General features: G+C 51.8%; 2 protein-coding genes across 2 annotated transcripts; one reads left to right on the top strand and one right to left on the bottom strand.

Annotated features, from left to right (window-relative positions):
• Window positions 1-3,952, top strand: PDCL (phosducin like). The gene is made up of 4 exons (XM_008642149.2): window positions 1-138; window positions 429-603; window positions 1,223-1,404; window positions 2,315-3,952. Exons 2-4 carry the CDS (start codon window positions 435-437, stop codon window positions 2,864-2,866), a joined length of 903 nt encoding a protein of 300 aa, XP_008640371.1. The 5' UTR covers window positions 1-138; window positions 429-434; the 3' UTR covers window positions 2,867-3,952.
• A 2,916-nt stretch (window positions 3,953-6,868) lies between these two features.
• PTGS1 (prostaglandin-endoperoxide synthase 1) lies at window positions 6,869-13,012 on the bottom strand. The gene is made up of 10 exons (XM_008642151.2): window positions 12,847-13,012; window positions 12,577-12,717; window positions 11,689-11,832; window positions 11,177-11,358; window positions 11,006-11,089; window positions 10,440-10,686; window positions 9,628-9,914; window positions 8,813-8,960; window positions 8,134-8,509; window positions 6,869-8,053 (listed from the first exon to the last, which is right to left on the bottom strand). Exons 1-9 carry the CDS (start codon window positions 12,995-12,997, stop codon window positions 8,154-8,156), a joined length of 1,740 nt encoding a protein of 579 aa, XP_008640373.1. The 5' UTR covers window positions 12,998-13,012; the 3' UTR covers window positions 6,869-8,053; window positions 8,134-8,153.
• Window positions 13,013-14,672: the final 1,660 nt, after the last annotated feature.

Here is a 14,672-nt window from a genome sequence, read left to right on the forward strand (position 1 = left end):
TGTGTCACACACACGGCCTGGGCTGGCTGCGAGACCCCTGCACGGTCACGTGTGAGCGCAGATGAACTGATTTGATTAAAATTTCTTCTTCCAGGTCTTGATAGAAGCTTGTCTCTGAAAGACTGGAAAGGAATACAGGTCAGAACATTTTAATTTGCTTAATTACATTGATAGTTTTTCAGCGCAAATAAATTATTGTTAAATAACGCAAATAATACTCAGTAGCTGGGAATCGGCCTGATGGAGCTGTCTAATGAGGCTCAAAGGTTTTAAATTGAGTTTGAAATTGTGGTTTAAGAATTAACCCAGGTGACTGACTGCACCGGGGGCTGTTCTCCTGGGGTTAAAAACTGCCCTGGGGAAGTAAAGGACCATTGTGATGCATGCTTGATCAGAGAGCATCCTCTGTTTTGTTAATTTATTTTTAGAGCATAATGACTACTACGGATGATAAACTGCTTGGTGAGAAGCTGCAGTATTATTACAGCAGCAGTGAGGGTGAGGATGAAGACAGTGAGAAGGAGGATAAAGAAGGAGAGAGCAGCATTCCTGAAAGTGTGGGCGAGGTGGAGCTCAGCAGCGATGGCAGTGCTGTCAACACAGGTATCTTCATATCAGTGTACTTCTTTTGTAAATCCTTTGTTTATTGGAAATTTTGTATGTTCTTTTAAAATCCATTTTTTGAAATGAAACTCCTGAGTGTATGCATATTTGAGTCAGAGACTGATCATTCCTGGCTGTTGTCTAACCTTACTTTCAATAGCTGTTCTTTTTTTAATGTTTGACTTCTCCTCTGAGAGGATTCAGCATTATATCTGAAGCAGTCAGGCTTTGGATAGAAAGCTGAGACAAGGCTGATTTGTACAATTTGGTTGATAATATATCATTACTTTTGTTCTGATTAAAGCCGTGCTAACAATAGGGGAACTTTTGTGGGCTGTGCTCTATTTCAAGAGCACAGATATTAATCTTTGGGACAATTTTATATAAGAGTAGCCTAGTTTAATAAACTGTAGCCTTCTTATTAAAAAAAAAATAGATACACGCTCAAGGACATGCAAATAGCAGGTGACTTCTTTGATTTCATTTCAGTGTTTTGCATAGTTACAAGAACATTTATGACAGGGCCACTGTTTTACTGATTTATAAATTATTCCTAAATGATAGGTAAAATTGTATTGTCTTTTTTGTACAAAATGCCTGCCTACACGCTTAATTGCAGGTCCCAAGGGAGTCATTAACGACTGGCGAAGATTTAAACAGCTGGAAACGGAGCAGAGGCAGGAGCAGCGCAGGGAGATGGAGCGGCTCATTAAAAAGCTGTCCATGACGTGCAGGTCTCACTTGGATGATGAGGCTGATAAGCAGAAACAGAAAGAGCTTCAGGAAAAAATCAATGGAAAGGTAGGATGGCACAAAGGAATTAAAATGCCACTTAAGTGTTTAACAGTTTTGTTTGCCTGTGATAACAAATAAGTGACTTAGCTGCAATACCAAAGAAGCCCAAAACCTTTTCCCAGATTTCTCATCTGTTGATCAAATAAGTCAGCTTCAGGGGACTAATATGAAGGGTTGTACAGCAAACCTATGAATGCTGCCTCCCCTGCCTGAAACAGGTTTAGGAGCCCTTATTGATTTAGTATTTAGTAAGTGGATGTTGAGAATTCAAGTCCGAGCTCCAGAAATTGAAGATATTGGAGGTAGTGAATGGTTTTAATCAGCTGGGCTGTAAACTAGCCCTGAAGAGCAGTCAGAGAAGTTACTAATTTGCAGATGTATTTGTGCCTTCAGATGATGAAGGTTGGCTGTGCTCTTCTGTATCTTGAGTGATGCAGATAAGTTTAATGAAGCAGGTGAACGGATAGAAAATACATAAAATCCTGTTAATTTCAGTTCTACAGGCACAGTGGTGCCACAAAATGTTAACTGAAAAGCTAAATGAAAATCTGATGAGAAAGAAGCTCATCTTAGGTCAGGCACAGTTTCCAGATCAGCCCTCCCAGCTTGGTGAAAGCACATGTCCACCATTAACCTGGATTAAAGTGGGAGCCTGGAGCAGCCACTTGTGTTGTTAGTGCATCTGGTAGAAACTGGAATACGCAGGGCTGAAATCACTGTTCCCACTGGACATGGTTTCTAATTAGATCAGAATGGAGTGTAATACACAGGGTGCTTGAGCCTTCATGGGTTGCACTTTGCTGTTATTAAAGATGAGTGACCCACATTAATCCTCTTGATTTACATTCTCATTATGTAAGTGACCCATATAGTGGTGCAGTTGTTTTTCAGCAATCTCTCTGTGTGTGTTTTTTAGATGACTTTACAGGAATACAACATGATCCACAACGATGAGGACGATGAGGAATTCTTGCAGCGCTACAGGAAGCAGCGGATGGAGGAGATGAGGCAGCAGTTGTACAGTGGGCAGCAATTCAAGCAGGTGTTTGAGATCACCAGTGGAGAAGCATTTCTGGACACCGTGGACAAAGAGCATAAGAGCACTCTGATCATGATCCATATTTATGAAGATGATATCCCCGGCACTGAATCCCTGAACGGCTGCATGATCTGCCTGGCTGCTGAGTACCCAACAGTGAAGTTTTGCAGAGTGAAGAGTTCACTCATTGGTGCCAGCACTCGCTTCACTAACAATGCCCTGCCAGCTCTGCTGGTCTACAAGGCAGGGGAGCTCATTGGCAATTTTGTGCGCATCACTGACCAGCTTGGAGAAGATTTTTTTGCTGTAGACCTGGAGGCCTTTCTGCAGGAATGTGGTTTGCTGCCAGAAAAAGACCTACTGCTCCTGACTTCTATACATAATCCATCTGCATGTTACAGTGAAGACAGTGATCTGGAAATAGACTGAACCATTTATGCCAAGGGCCTGTAGGTGTAGTTGTGCTGTGGGATGTTCTTGTGCTAGGGATTGTTCTCTCTCCTCCATCGTGTGGGTATGTATTCCTCCCCTTCATGCACTTTGACTTTTGCTCATTAAAAATAACAAGGAATTCCTAACATTTTCTTAAATTAATTCCATATGTACAACTAAAACAGTCTCATTTCTACGCAATTCAAATGTACTTTACTTACCACGAAGTTCTAACACAATTCAGTCAGCTTAGGAAATTGTCTGCTGTCATGTCTCAGTGTCCTTACACGTTTCAATTGAGATGTGGCCACCAGCTCCCTAACACAAGAACTGAGACCGCAAATAAAAGAGTTTTTAAAATTCAAGACTTACTAACCTGATGCTGAACTGCTCCAGTAAAAAGTGTGAGGTCCCATGTTCCATTCCACAATTTGCAGCCTCCTTCCTGGAAGTATCTTGTTCTAACACTTGGCCTTAAATTTTTGTTCCTCTCTCACTTACAAATAACGACAGCCCCTGGCTTCATCCTGAAAATTGCTTTTCAGCTGGAGAGAGTTCTTCTTCCCTTAACCTTCCCTGAGACATAAATGCAGCTCTTAATACATTCTTGGGTTTTAAAATACCCATCCTTGGAGTTCACAGTAGTCACTTGATCAGAAAATGAGCTCTGCCTCTTCAGAGAGACTATCTGCTACAGAGAGCTCCAATGTATGTGCTGCACAGCAGCAAGGAGAGTTTTGTTGGCAAAATGCAGAATTAGGACTTGAATAACCTTAGAATTTCATCTCATGCTAAAATTACTAAATCAGTGCTAAAGTTCTTTTCTGTCTGCCTTCAGTAGTAGTAAGTAGACTGTCATTACCTAAATACATGACCCAATGTAATGCCATGTTTAATGACTAAATTTAATTGCAATTTTTATGTAAAGCACTTTGGAACACCAGGAAGAAATGCACGTGTCTGTGGATCTTAATAAGAATGGATCTTGGGCTAGAAAAAGGAGAGTTTCTAACTGTATCTATTTGAACTGTGTTTTAAAAAGTAGTATGAGCAGAAAAATAAACAATCTGTAATTTAAAGTGACTGAGTTGGCACAGATTGTAGCTGTTTTAAGGAAACTGGCAGAAATCCAGGTTTTCAAATGTGATGAGAGATTATTTCTTTTCATCTGAGAATTGCAGAAAAAAACCCATGTAAGTTATATGAAATTAAATCATTGAGTGTGGATATCAGCACACTGAAGGAAAACATCAAAGTAACTGTAACTCACTTCCAGGATGACATTCGGTGAAGTTTGTTGTGCAGACAGGGTGCATTTTAGCATCATCATAAAACCTGTCTTGGAGAGGGGATCAAGGGAGAGCTGTCTGCTTGAGTTGCTTTGAAGTTTTATTTTTATAAAGTGCTTTTTTTTTGCCCCCTATGGCAGCAAAATTGTAACAGGATCAAACCCTCTCCTGCTGCTCTGTGTCCAGTGGCCTGGAGCAAGGTGACTCCTGGTGAGGAACCTCCTGTGCTCAGGTATGGGAGAGATGGTTTGCAGTGCCAGTAGCAAAAAGGAGAAGAAAAAAGGTCTGAATCCAATTAATGATTGATCTGGAAGGATATAACAAGCACAAGGAAGCGAGGGGAGAGAAGCTGTGCCCTAACCCTGCTGCATGTTCATGCACAGGCCACACAGCTGTGAGCAGGGAGAGGAGGCTGAGCTGGGAAAAAGCTGCTGCTGCTTTTGCCCTTTCTTGAAGCTGAATCTTCAAGGAGTTCTATAAATAGGAGTTGAAAAAGCACTTGTCAGGTAGGTATACTGCCTCTGGGAAACGTTTTGGAAGGAGCAGCTCAGTGCAGGGAGGCAGCCGGGAATGATGGGTGTTACAGGCCCTAGTTGTGGGATCACCTGGCTCTGCTCCCAGTTAATGATGTTCCAATACAAACAGTAGAGTTTGGGCATGGAATGTGAGTGCACAAGGAAGCACAGACGGCTGCTTGGCAAGGGCAGGAATGAAATCCTGGGATGAGCTCAATATGGACATTTAATCATGGTGCCAGCATGGGTGCCAGGCGGTGCAGGACAAGATTTAGCAAAGAAAAGATTATACTGAGTTTTTCTGGCCTCCCATCTGCCTCTTCTTTGTAAAATGTTCAACATATGCCCTTTGCTGAAAATCCAAACGAGGTTTCCTGTGCAGTCACTGGTCTGACTCCCAGGGTAGAGGGGCCTGCTGGGGCGGGCTGGGAGTCTAGGGACTGCCCCCAAGGGGAGATTGCTTTTCCATCCAGGGCCCTTCACCTCCTGCTCAGTGAATCATCGCCTCCGAAGCCACACAACCCCAGATGGATGATTTCATTGTTGCTGCACGAACCCAGGCAGCCCCATCCTCCTGTCCCTTTCCATCCCCAGGCGGGTAAGCCGCAGCTGGGCTCCTCGGAGGCCTGTTTAAAAATCCAGAGGATGTCCAGCAAGCTGTGTTTACCAAGAGCTCAAACAGAGGGTACTTCTGGCAGCGCTCACCTCTGCACCAGCCCCAGAGCACAGCAGGGAGCCCTTGCCATGGTTGGGTGATGCTGGTGGCCGCACCAAACAACTTCATGTGTGGATGCAAACACTGCCTTGGATGTGGCTGCACCTTGTGCTGGACAAACTGCTGAGGGTGGGAGTGATTTCTGCAAACTGCTGTGGCTGGAAAACCAGCACAGAAACAAGAGCTCAGCTGGGCTGGGAGAAGCTCTGTGTGCAGGGCTGTGGGTGCCTGGGCTCCTGGGGGAGATTTCAGTCGTGTTGGATGCTGTGCCTGGGATTGGTATGTGTTAGTCCTTCAAAGAAACGACTTCAAAGCTTTTCCTGCTAGTGGGAGGGAGATGCTTTGCTGTCCTGGACTGGTTGAAAGAGGTGCCAGGCTTGCAAGTGCTGGCTCAGCTGAGCTGGTTCCCAGTGGAACATGCCTCCTTGGTGGCAGAGAGCACCCAGGCTGCTCTCGGCGTGCCCGAGGGGCTCTCGTGCAGTTATCGGTTGGTCCCAAAGCAGTGCTGGCAGCCAGTGATAGCCACGAGCAAATGCAGGATGTTGTGGTTTAACTGAAACGAGCCGACCTTGTGCCTCTCGCCAGATGGATGAGAAGGATGCTCGGGGCTGGAGCAGCTCCTCGCCAGGAAGGGCGGTCACATGCACAGCTGGAAGTGTGCTGGGCTGGCCGGAGGCACGTGTGGGTGGGGAAGCACCGTGTCCTCCTTGGATTGCTGCTGAGCACTTCTGCACGACATGGTGGGAGTGGGAGCACTGGGGTATCCATGTGCCAGGACTGGTCAGGGCCAGCTCAGGGGAGCACAGAGCAGCTGAACCTGCCCACTGTGCCTTCGGGGGTGGTGTCAGCCTCTCTGCCTCCCCACATCCTGTAGGAAATTAAAATCCAGATGGGTATCCTGGTAATGCCATCTCACTTCAGAAGGGTTATAGAGAGTGAGTGAGAAGGCTCGTGCCTCGGGAGTCCCTGCTTGCAGATGTTTCCTTTGACATTCTCCTAACACGTCCCTGCCAAGGCACCAGCCCTTTAAACCTTCCTAGTTTAAAATTCCAGTAACAGCTCCCTGGGAGTCCTGCCGGGATGGAGCAGAGGCTCAGGAGTGGTCCCCTCCTCCAGGACAGCACAGGAGGGAGCTGCAGCTGCGTGCTCTCTTATAGCCCCTGGCTATTTCATGTCTACAAAACACCCAGGCAGCCAGATTTATGTGTGGATAGATTTTTAAGTGATAGAAATACACAATGTTGGTCTAAGCACTGTGTCACCGTGGAATTACAGAATATCCTGAATTGGAAGGGACAAACATCATCACAGTCCAACCCCTGGCCCTGCACAGGACAACCCCAACAATCCCACCTTGTGCCTGAGAGCATTGTCCAAACACTGAACTGTGGCATTGGAGCAGCACAGGGTTGGGGGGTGGCTGGAGGAGAGTGAAGCTCAAACCCCCTTCAGGACACTCAGAGACCCTCATGGAAGCATCTAAGGGAGGGTGGTTGCTCTGTTTATTGCTTCAGGAGCAATCAGCAATGGCCCAGCACAGTGCTGGTGAGCACAGCCAGAAATTAGAGGAGTTTTAAAAATTATTTATTATTTTAAATGTCCTTTCTCCTGGAGCTTAACCAGGATCTGATGGGGATCAAGGCCAAGTGACAGTGGCTGCCAACTAGCACGTGGCTGGACTGGGCAAGGTGAGGTCTGTGTGTGTTTCGGGAGGAGGACAGAAGCAGGCTCTGTGTGCTGTGAGGATGTGTTTGCTGAGCTGTTAGTGCAGAGAAGGGTGATGATGGAGGGATGGAAGAGACTCCATCCCTTTGTGTGCACAGAGGTAGCATCTCACTCTGAGCAGCCCCGGGTTGGCAGCCAGTGGCACATGCCAGGGTCCAAGCCAGCATGACACAGGAGGTCTGGAGATTGACCTCGTGCTTCTCTTTGGTCTCCTCTAGGAGAGATACTGCTTTGGTTCCTTCTCCCAGCTGTGCATGTGTGCTGGGCAGGCTGTTGCAGGAGAACAGGTTCCTACTGCAAGCTCAGCCACTGCTGGGGCAGCATGAACTGCACTGTGTCCTCCCCATCCCTCTACATGCTGCTGCCTCCTCCTCTGCATCCCTCGGGTAGCTCATTGCTTCACCAGGTGCAGCAGGGGAGGAAGGAGTGCTCCCTGGGCTCCGGGCTCCTCTATTCTGGGCAGGAAAGAGGGTCTATTTACTGGAAATAGATGTCGTGTGAGGAAAAATTGGACTCCTGGTGAGTAAGAATTAAGTCAGTGCTAGCCAGTTAACTAAAATGAAATTTTTTCAGTCTTGTACTTTTCACTAATTCCAAAAATGGTTTTCAGGCATAACCTGGATGTGACCCCTCCGGAAGAGGGGCTGCTGGTGGCCTGGTGCTGGAAGGCAGTGGGGATGGAAGGTGACAAAGCACTGGGGACTCCAGAGTGTCCACGGGGGAGCCCCAAAGCTGCTTCGTGCAAGGTATTCACTAGCAAGAGAACTGAGTCTGCTGAGGACAGCGGTGGCAGCCACACTCCTGAGGCACTCAAGCTTTTCAGAGAGCAGGGAGCAGCCTCTCCTCGAGGGCTGGCGTGGAGGACACCCAGGATGGGACCATCTCCTGTCCTGTTCCTGTTTGGCACAGGGGTGGCAGGTCCCTGTGTCCCCGCCGTTCCCTGCAGGAAGGAATAGGAGGATACTCAGCTCCAGGCTGGGAGCTCAGCTCAGCCTGCACCAGGGCAAGGACAATCCCTACCTGGGCAGGTCATCCCAGTGCTAGAGCTCAGTAGATGATCCACCAGCCGGAGGGCGGCCGTGTTCCGCAGCGTCCGGCACACGGAACGCCACGTACGGGCACTTCTTCACGTTGAGGCACACGAGCTTCTCGAGGGATGCCGTCTTAACAATCTCAAAGCCGGTTGCTCCACCAAATGTACTGGGTTTCCAGTACTCTGGGGAGCAGATGGGATTGCCAAAAAGCCCCTTCAGGGAAAATGGAGCTCCAATCTCCACCATGCTTTCCCCAAAAATGCCATTGGGTTGTGGTTTCTCGAGCAGCAATCCTGGGTAAAACTCCAGAGCATCAATGTCTCCATACAGCTCTTCCAGCTCTGCCGCCTTCTCTTCCTCTCCTGCACCAAATGAACATCAGAGTGCTTTAGCAAGAGAATCACACCTGGCAAGGACTGGCCTTGCAGTGGGCAAAGGGAGGGTGGCTCCCTCGCAGGCAGCGGTGAGCCTGACTTCCAGGCCAGGAACTGTCCTCCAGCCCACAGGAGGAAGGACCCTTTCATCCCCTGCATCAGCCCAGTCTACCCCACTGTGGGGCCACGAGCAGGCAGGGCTGAGATGGGCAGGAGAGGCTGCTCTGCTGGGCAAGCACAGAACATCTGTCCTGCCCCAGCAAAGCCCCAGGAGCAGCACAGCAGCCCTACCTGTCAGCTCCTGGAAGGACTTGTAGGGCTTCATGCCAAACCTTTTCCGATACTCATTGAAGGGCTGTAGCCTCAGCTGCCGGGATTCCTTTATGACCCCAACGGCCACATGCAAGACATTGGCGTTGATGGTCTGTCCCCCACCGATCTGGAGGGGAGAGCACAAGGAGGAGCACATGTCAGGCACAAGACAGCACCAGCATCGACTCCAGGGGGCCACCACACTAAAGCATCCATGTCCTGGGCTCATGTTGTGCACACCAGCAGATCATTGCAGCAGCAAGAGCAGGGGGAACCAGTGCACAGTGCAAAAACCAGCTCTAGAGCAGCTTGGTCAGGTCAGTCCTGCTCCCAGAGCAGGGCACAGTGCAGAAGTCCCAGATGGACAGTGACCCAGTGACCTGGGAGGAGGAGAGAGATTTCAGGCTCACAGGGAGAACCCAAATGCCCAAAGGGCCTCAGGCTCAGCCTCAGCTGGGCTGCTTCGCACAAGCAAAGAGGGTCAGGAATGGAGCTGCAATCGCTTGGAAGAAAACATCCATGCGATGGCAGCAAAGAACTGTGCCAGACGCTGCTCCAGGCTCCGCTGCTCCACAGCTGGGGAGATCCTGGCTTCCACAGGCTCCTGGCATCACCGGGATGTTTACTACAGAGCGCCCAGGGCAAGCAACTGGGGCTGCCAGGGCCAGCCTTGCCACGGTGCTTGTGGGGAGGACTCCTGATGTGCCCATGAGGTGCTGCCCTGGGCAGACTCGGTGTGACATGTGCCCCACTGCATGAGTGTCCCCCCTGGGGAGGGCAGAGCAGGACCTTACCCTTCCTGCTATTTGCTTGGAAAAGGACTCCACCAGCGCCTCCACGCCGTAGTCCATGAGCATGGAGGTGTTGTAGAGGAACTGCTTGTAGCTGTACTGTTGACCCTGGATGATGAAGGAGTCGGGCATCAGCCCGTGCCAGTGATAGAGCTGGTTGAACTCCACCGCGATGCGATTCCGGTACTGGAACTGTGACCCAAACAACAGCTCGGGGTCGAACTTGAGGCTCAGGTAGTACCCACTGAGGTGCTGGACGTAGTCTTCAACAACTATCTTAATGGTCTCCCCTGGGCAGGAGAAAAGAAGCAGCTGGCAGCAGCAGGAGCCACCAGCTCTGTAGCTGAAATCTGCCACAGCAGCATATCCCAGCACCCATCCACCTCCTCCTGGCTATGGGCTTGTTGAATTGGTTGGGAATTTTAGTTAATTCATTTTTCAACAGCAAAAGTCAGTCTGCCAAAACCAAAGGGCTCCTGAAGGAGCTGACCTGGATATATTTCTTAGAGATACTGTGGTGACATGGCTTATTTCTGGATTTTGATCAGAAATTACTTTTCCTGAGATGATAGCAAATTCATAATGAACATTAATAAGAAATAATTCAAAATTATGACAACCTTTTTCAAAATTAGTATTTTCGATGGACCAAAGCCAATTTTTTGCTATATGGACCAAAACCAATGATCCCCAGAAGGCTGCTGGAGGAACTGCCTCAAAGGCAGTTTGGCCATTACCCTCAAACAGAGGCTGGCCAGCGTGTGAGTCCTTGGGGGCTGCCCAGGGGGGTGGCCATGGCAGTGCTGGTTCCTCACCGATGAGGATGAGCCGCGCCGTCTGGAAGAGCTGCTCGTCACTCCAGGTGGGATGGTCCCTCTTGAGCAGGTCGCAGACACGGTTGTGCTCGCGCAGCCAGAGCGTGGCGTACACGCAGAGCCCTGGCAGCAGCCCAAACACCTCCTGCCCCACCGCCAGCTGCTGCTCCTTGGGCACGCCCGATGGGTACACCATGTGAACAGGAGCATCGGTGACCATGGGCGGGTACACCTCTCCATCCACCACCTGGGGACACAGAAATGAGATGGCAGAAAGGGCAGAGGGGATACAAACATCCCAGTAAAAGCCTGCCCAGCCAGGAGCTGCCTCCCTAAGGGCACCACATCTGCCCTCCTGCAAGAGGTGAGTGGAATGGAAACACCTCCCTCATACAGCCCTGAACCCCTGCTGCTGTCAGAGCAGCTGCATCCCAAAGCTTGTCCCCCGGCCAGCAGCCACACAGGGCGTCAGGCCTGGGGTCTCCCAAGAGCTGCCAGAGGAACATGGGCTTCAAACAACCATGGCTCACAGGACTGGGATGTGTTCCAGTTGTGCTGGGTGGTACCTGGAATTTCAGCTTCCCATCTCGGAAGAGTCGCAGCTGGTGCTGCCGCTGCAGGTTGTCCCCGTACAAGTGTCCCAGGTCCACCTGTGGAGAGAGCAGGGTGTCACGGTCGCTCTCAGAGGCACACGGGGCCCGGCCACCCCCTGGCTCCCGCTGCCCCCGTGCCCTCACCCCGTGCCCCAGCGCCTTGGTGAAGCCGCGTCCCATCTTCCCCGATGTCTTGAAGAACTGGTGGGTGAAATGCTGAGCAAAGAAGGCAAACATCATGTTGGTGCCTCGGGGATCAGCTTCGAACTTCTGCCGCAGCAGGAACCTCTCCGCCAGGAGCTGGGGGTCGGGGAGCTGCAGCTTCCCTGCGAAGGATGGAGGTTGAGGGCAGATGCCCAGTGCCGACCCAGATGCGTACTGGTGCTGTCTGCTGTGTCTGTTGCAGCATCAGGCACACACTCCTCTGCACAGCCCTCTCACACAGGCCATGACATGCCCCAGCAGCTCAGCCTGAGCTGTCCCAGCAGCATTTTGGATGCTATCAAGCTCCTCCTGCTGTGGAGCCAGCCTGGGCAGGAGAGTGGTAGCACGTGGCACTGCCAGTGGTGCCGTGCAGATGTGTTCATGGCAATGAAAGCTTGGCCATGGCTGGGTGGGAAACACTCAGGGTGCAGGTCCCCAGGCCAGTGACATACCTTTGGTCCCCATGGGCGTGGGGCAGTCGTCCGGCACGGGTGGGAGGATGCGGGTGTAGTAGCTGACGTTGGCATAGGCCTCCCAGCTGATGTAGCCATAGTCAGAGTTGAAAGTGGGGGGGCTGGGGATGAGATTGGCACGAACTGAAAGGAGAGAGGGGGATCACCACTGTGGGGCTTGAGGCAGCACCCCACAGGCTCTGCCCCTGCTCCCTGCCTGCCTGCTCTGTGCTGCCAGACACCCTCCCCAGGCACCCCAAAAACCAGAAAGGTACCAGCAGTGGAGGCATGTGGGCATCCTGGGCTTTGCTCAGAGCCTTTTAAAGGCTGCAATTCCCTGCAGAAAAGGAGGGCTTGTGCTAGTGTGCTAAGAGGATTCTTGGATGATGAATGAGATGACAAACCCATAGAAAGGGTGAAGCCAACAGCCGGAGCCTTGTGAGCGTGTCGCTACAGCTCCAAGAGCTGGAACCTAAATATTTATGCAAAGTGATGAATATGGGGACATGAGTAACAAGGGCCATATTTCCACAGGCTGCTTTCTGTGCAGCTGTGAAAGAGCCCCCTTGGCCCAGGGAGCGCAGCATGCCAAGAGCTGCTCATGTTCTCCAGCCAGCTGGCAGCCTGGCACAGTGCTGGGGACCCCCTACACCCCACTGTGACCCGGCTGGGCAGCCCCCCTGGGCACAGTGACAGCGTGACAGGGTGATGGAAGGATAGGGTGGCAGCCTTCTGGGTCTCCTGGTGGGGTGACTCAAGCCTAGTGCCCACCTTGCCCACAGGAGCTGCTCAGCATTGCTGCAGCCCTGATATCTGCACCCACATTTCTGCTCATGCCAGGGGGTCCTCGAGTCCTGCTAAACCCCAAGACCCTCTGCAACCCCTCACCTGTTAGGACGAGCCTCATGAGTGTGTCCCTGATGAAGGTGCTGTTGATAATGTCCCAAAACCACCTGAAGTGGGTCAGGATGAAGTGGTAGAAGGCAGGACTGGGCTTCAGCAGGTTGTGGAGATGTGTCCAGAACTCAGCTGGGGGAAACAGACCAAGTAAATCACTCTTCCCACTCCCAGCCCACCCACACCTGTTGTCAGTGCGTGCTGCGGGCACAGTGCTGCCCTGGCACCCACGGGTGCCAGATCCTGGGGAGAGGGACTTACGGGAGGTGCAGTTGACCCCATAGTATCCCGTCCGTGTGCAGTCACACTCGTATCCTTTCAGGCCAACCCTCACACACACCCCTTGATTCTGGCAGGGGAAATAGCAACAGGGATTCACTGCAGGGAGGGAGAGAGAGGGAGACATCACCATCCAGCCACCACATCACTGCATCTGGCGGCTCCCTGCTCCTCAAGGGAGAACACTGCCTCAGACCCAGCCTAGCCAGGCCCAGCTCAGGAGAGGAGGTGCTTTGATGCAGCCACGTCCATGAGCCCAAACCCCAAGAAGTTTGGTGCCAACAGCGTGCTGCAGGAGCCAAGCACTGCCCTGTTTTGGTGGTCTCCCCCATGCCTGGGGGCGTAGCTTCGTGCCTGGGGGGCTGCTGTGCCCCTGGAGCCCCAGCACAGGATCAAGCCATGCAAACAGCATCTGTGTTAATAATAACAGCCATTGTCAGGGCAGTTTGCTTTGGCAGGCGGCCCCTCCGCGCCCGCCGCCCCGAGCGGATGGAAAGGGCCTCTCTGGGCTCGCTCCCGGCTCCCGCCCAGCCCCTTCCTCCACCACCTTCATGCCCAGCCTGCAGGGACGAGATAAGGGCCCCTTCCCGCCCGTCCCAGGGCAGTGGGATCCCGTGGGACAGGGAGACCCCCTGACACAGAGCAGCTCCCACACTGGGGCAGCACCATCCACACCAAGCCCCTCCAGTCCATCCCCGAGCAGGAAGATCCTGGTAACTCCACCATCTGCAGCCCCTCCAAGAGCACCAAAGTCAGGAGAAAGAGAAACACAGTCCATGGTGGCCAGAGACTCCTCTGCCTTCCATCAGCCCTAGGAAAGCTCTGGAAATGGGGATGTCCTCTGTCACAGCTGCCTCCCAAAAGCCTCACCAGTGGCATCCTCAGCCTCACCAAGCCAGGTCTGTCCCCACAGACCCTGCACAGAGCCTTTGTGCCAGGAGGAGGAAAATGCCTAAAGCCCAGACCTCCTGGAGCACACCTGGCTGAGTGTCGGAGTGCACTGGAGGCCACCAGCCCCACTGGCTCACACAGCACTCAGGGACAAGGGTGCCACCAACACAATGCCCAGCTCTGGAGCTGCTGGCTGCGGGAATGGGGGGACGGGCAGCACCCTCAGTGCTGAAGAGACCGACAGCCACTGCCTGTGTGCCCAGTGTCACAGCTGATGGAGGAAGGTCTCCTGAGTCCATCAGCTGCTCCATGTGGTTTGTGAGCTCCCCAGATCCCTGCCAGGCCTGCTTCAGGTTCTTCTGGAATTTGGGAACAGGTTCCAATGCTGGGGTGGAGAGATGGGAATGCAGAACACAAACCACATTTTTCCATAGGAAATTGCAGCTAAAAATTAACATCTTTGAAAAATAAAGCTAATTTTGTGAAGTTGCTGTCTCACAACAGCCACACACTCGGGGCAGGGCAGGGATGGGCTGGGAGCCTGGGGCTCAGCCGGCAGCTCAGCCGGGCTGTGCTCAGCCCTGTGGCCCCAAATCCCTCACGCAAAGACACGTTCAGCTCCCAGCACTGCCATCAGGCTCCCTTTCATCTCAGATCTTTTCATGTCTGCAGACGGGAGGCAGCAGGCAGGATCTTATTTATCTCAGACAAATTAAGGTCAGACCACCCGTTCAGATTTTTGCAAGATGGGAATTTTTGGAAAGGGGGAGGTGTTGCAGCACAGCTCGAGCATCCTCTGGGCAATTCCCACGCCGGTAGATCCACACTCGGCTCTGCTGCAGACCCAGCAAAAGCCCCAAAGAGCAGCCCCGTGCCGTGCCCGGTGCCCCCCGGGGGAAGCGGGGCTTTTGTGGGTG

Source organism: Corvus brachyrhynchos, unplaced genomic scaffold (assembly GCF_000691975.1).
Source record: "Corvus brachyrhynchos isolate BGI_N302 unplaced genomic scaffold, ASM69197v1 scaffold59, whole genome shotgun sequence".
Classification (NCBI taxonomy): domain Eukaryota; kingdom Metazoa; phylum Chordata; class Aves; order Passeriformes; family Corvidae; genus Corvus; species Corvus brachyrhynchos.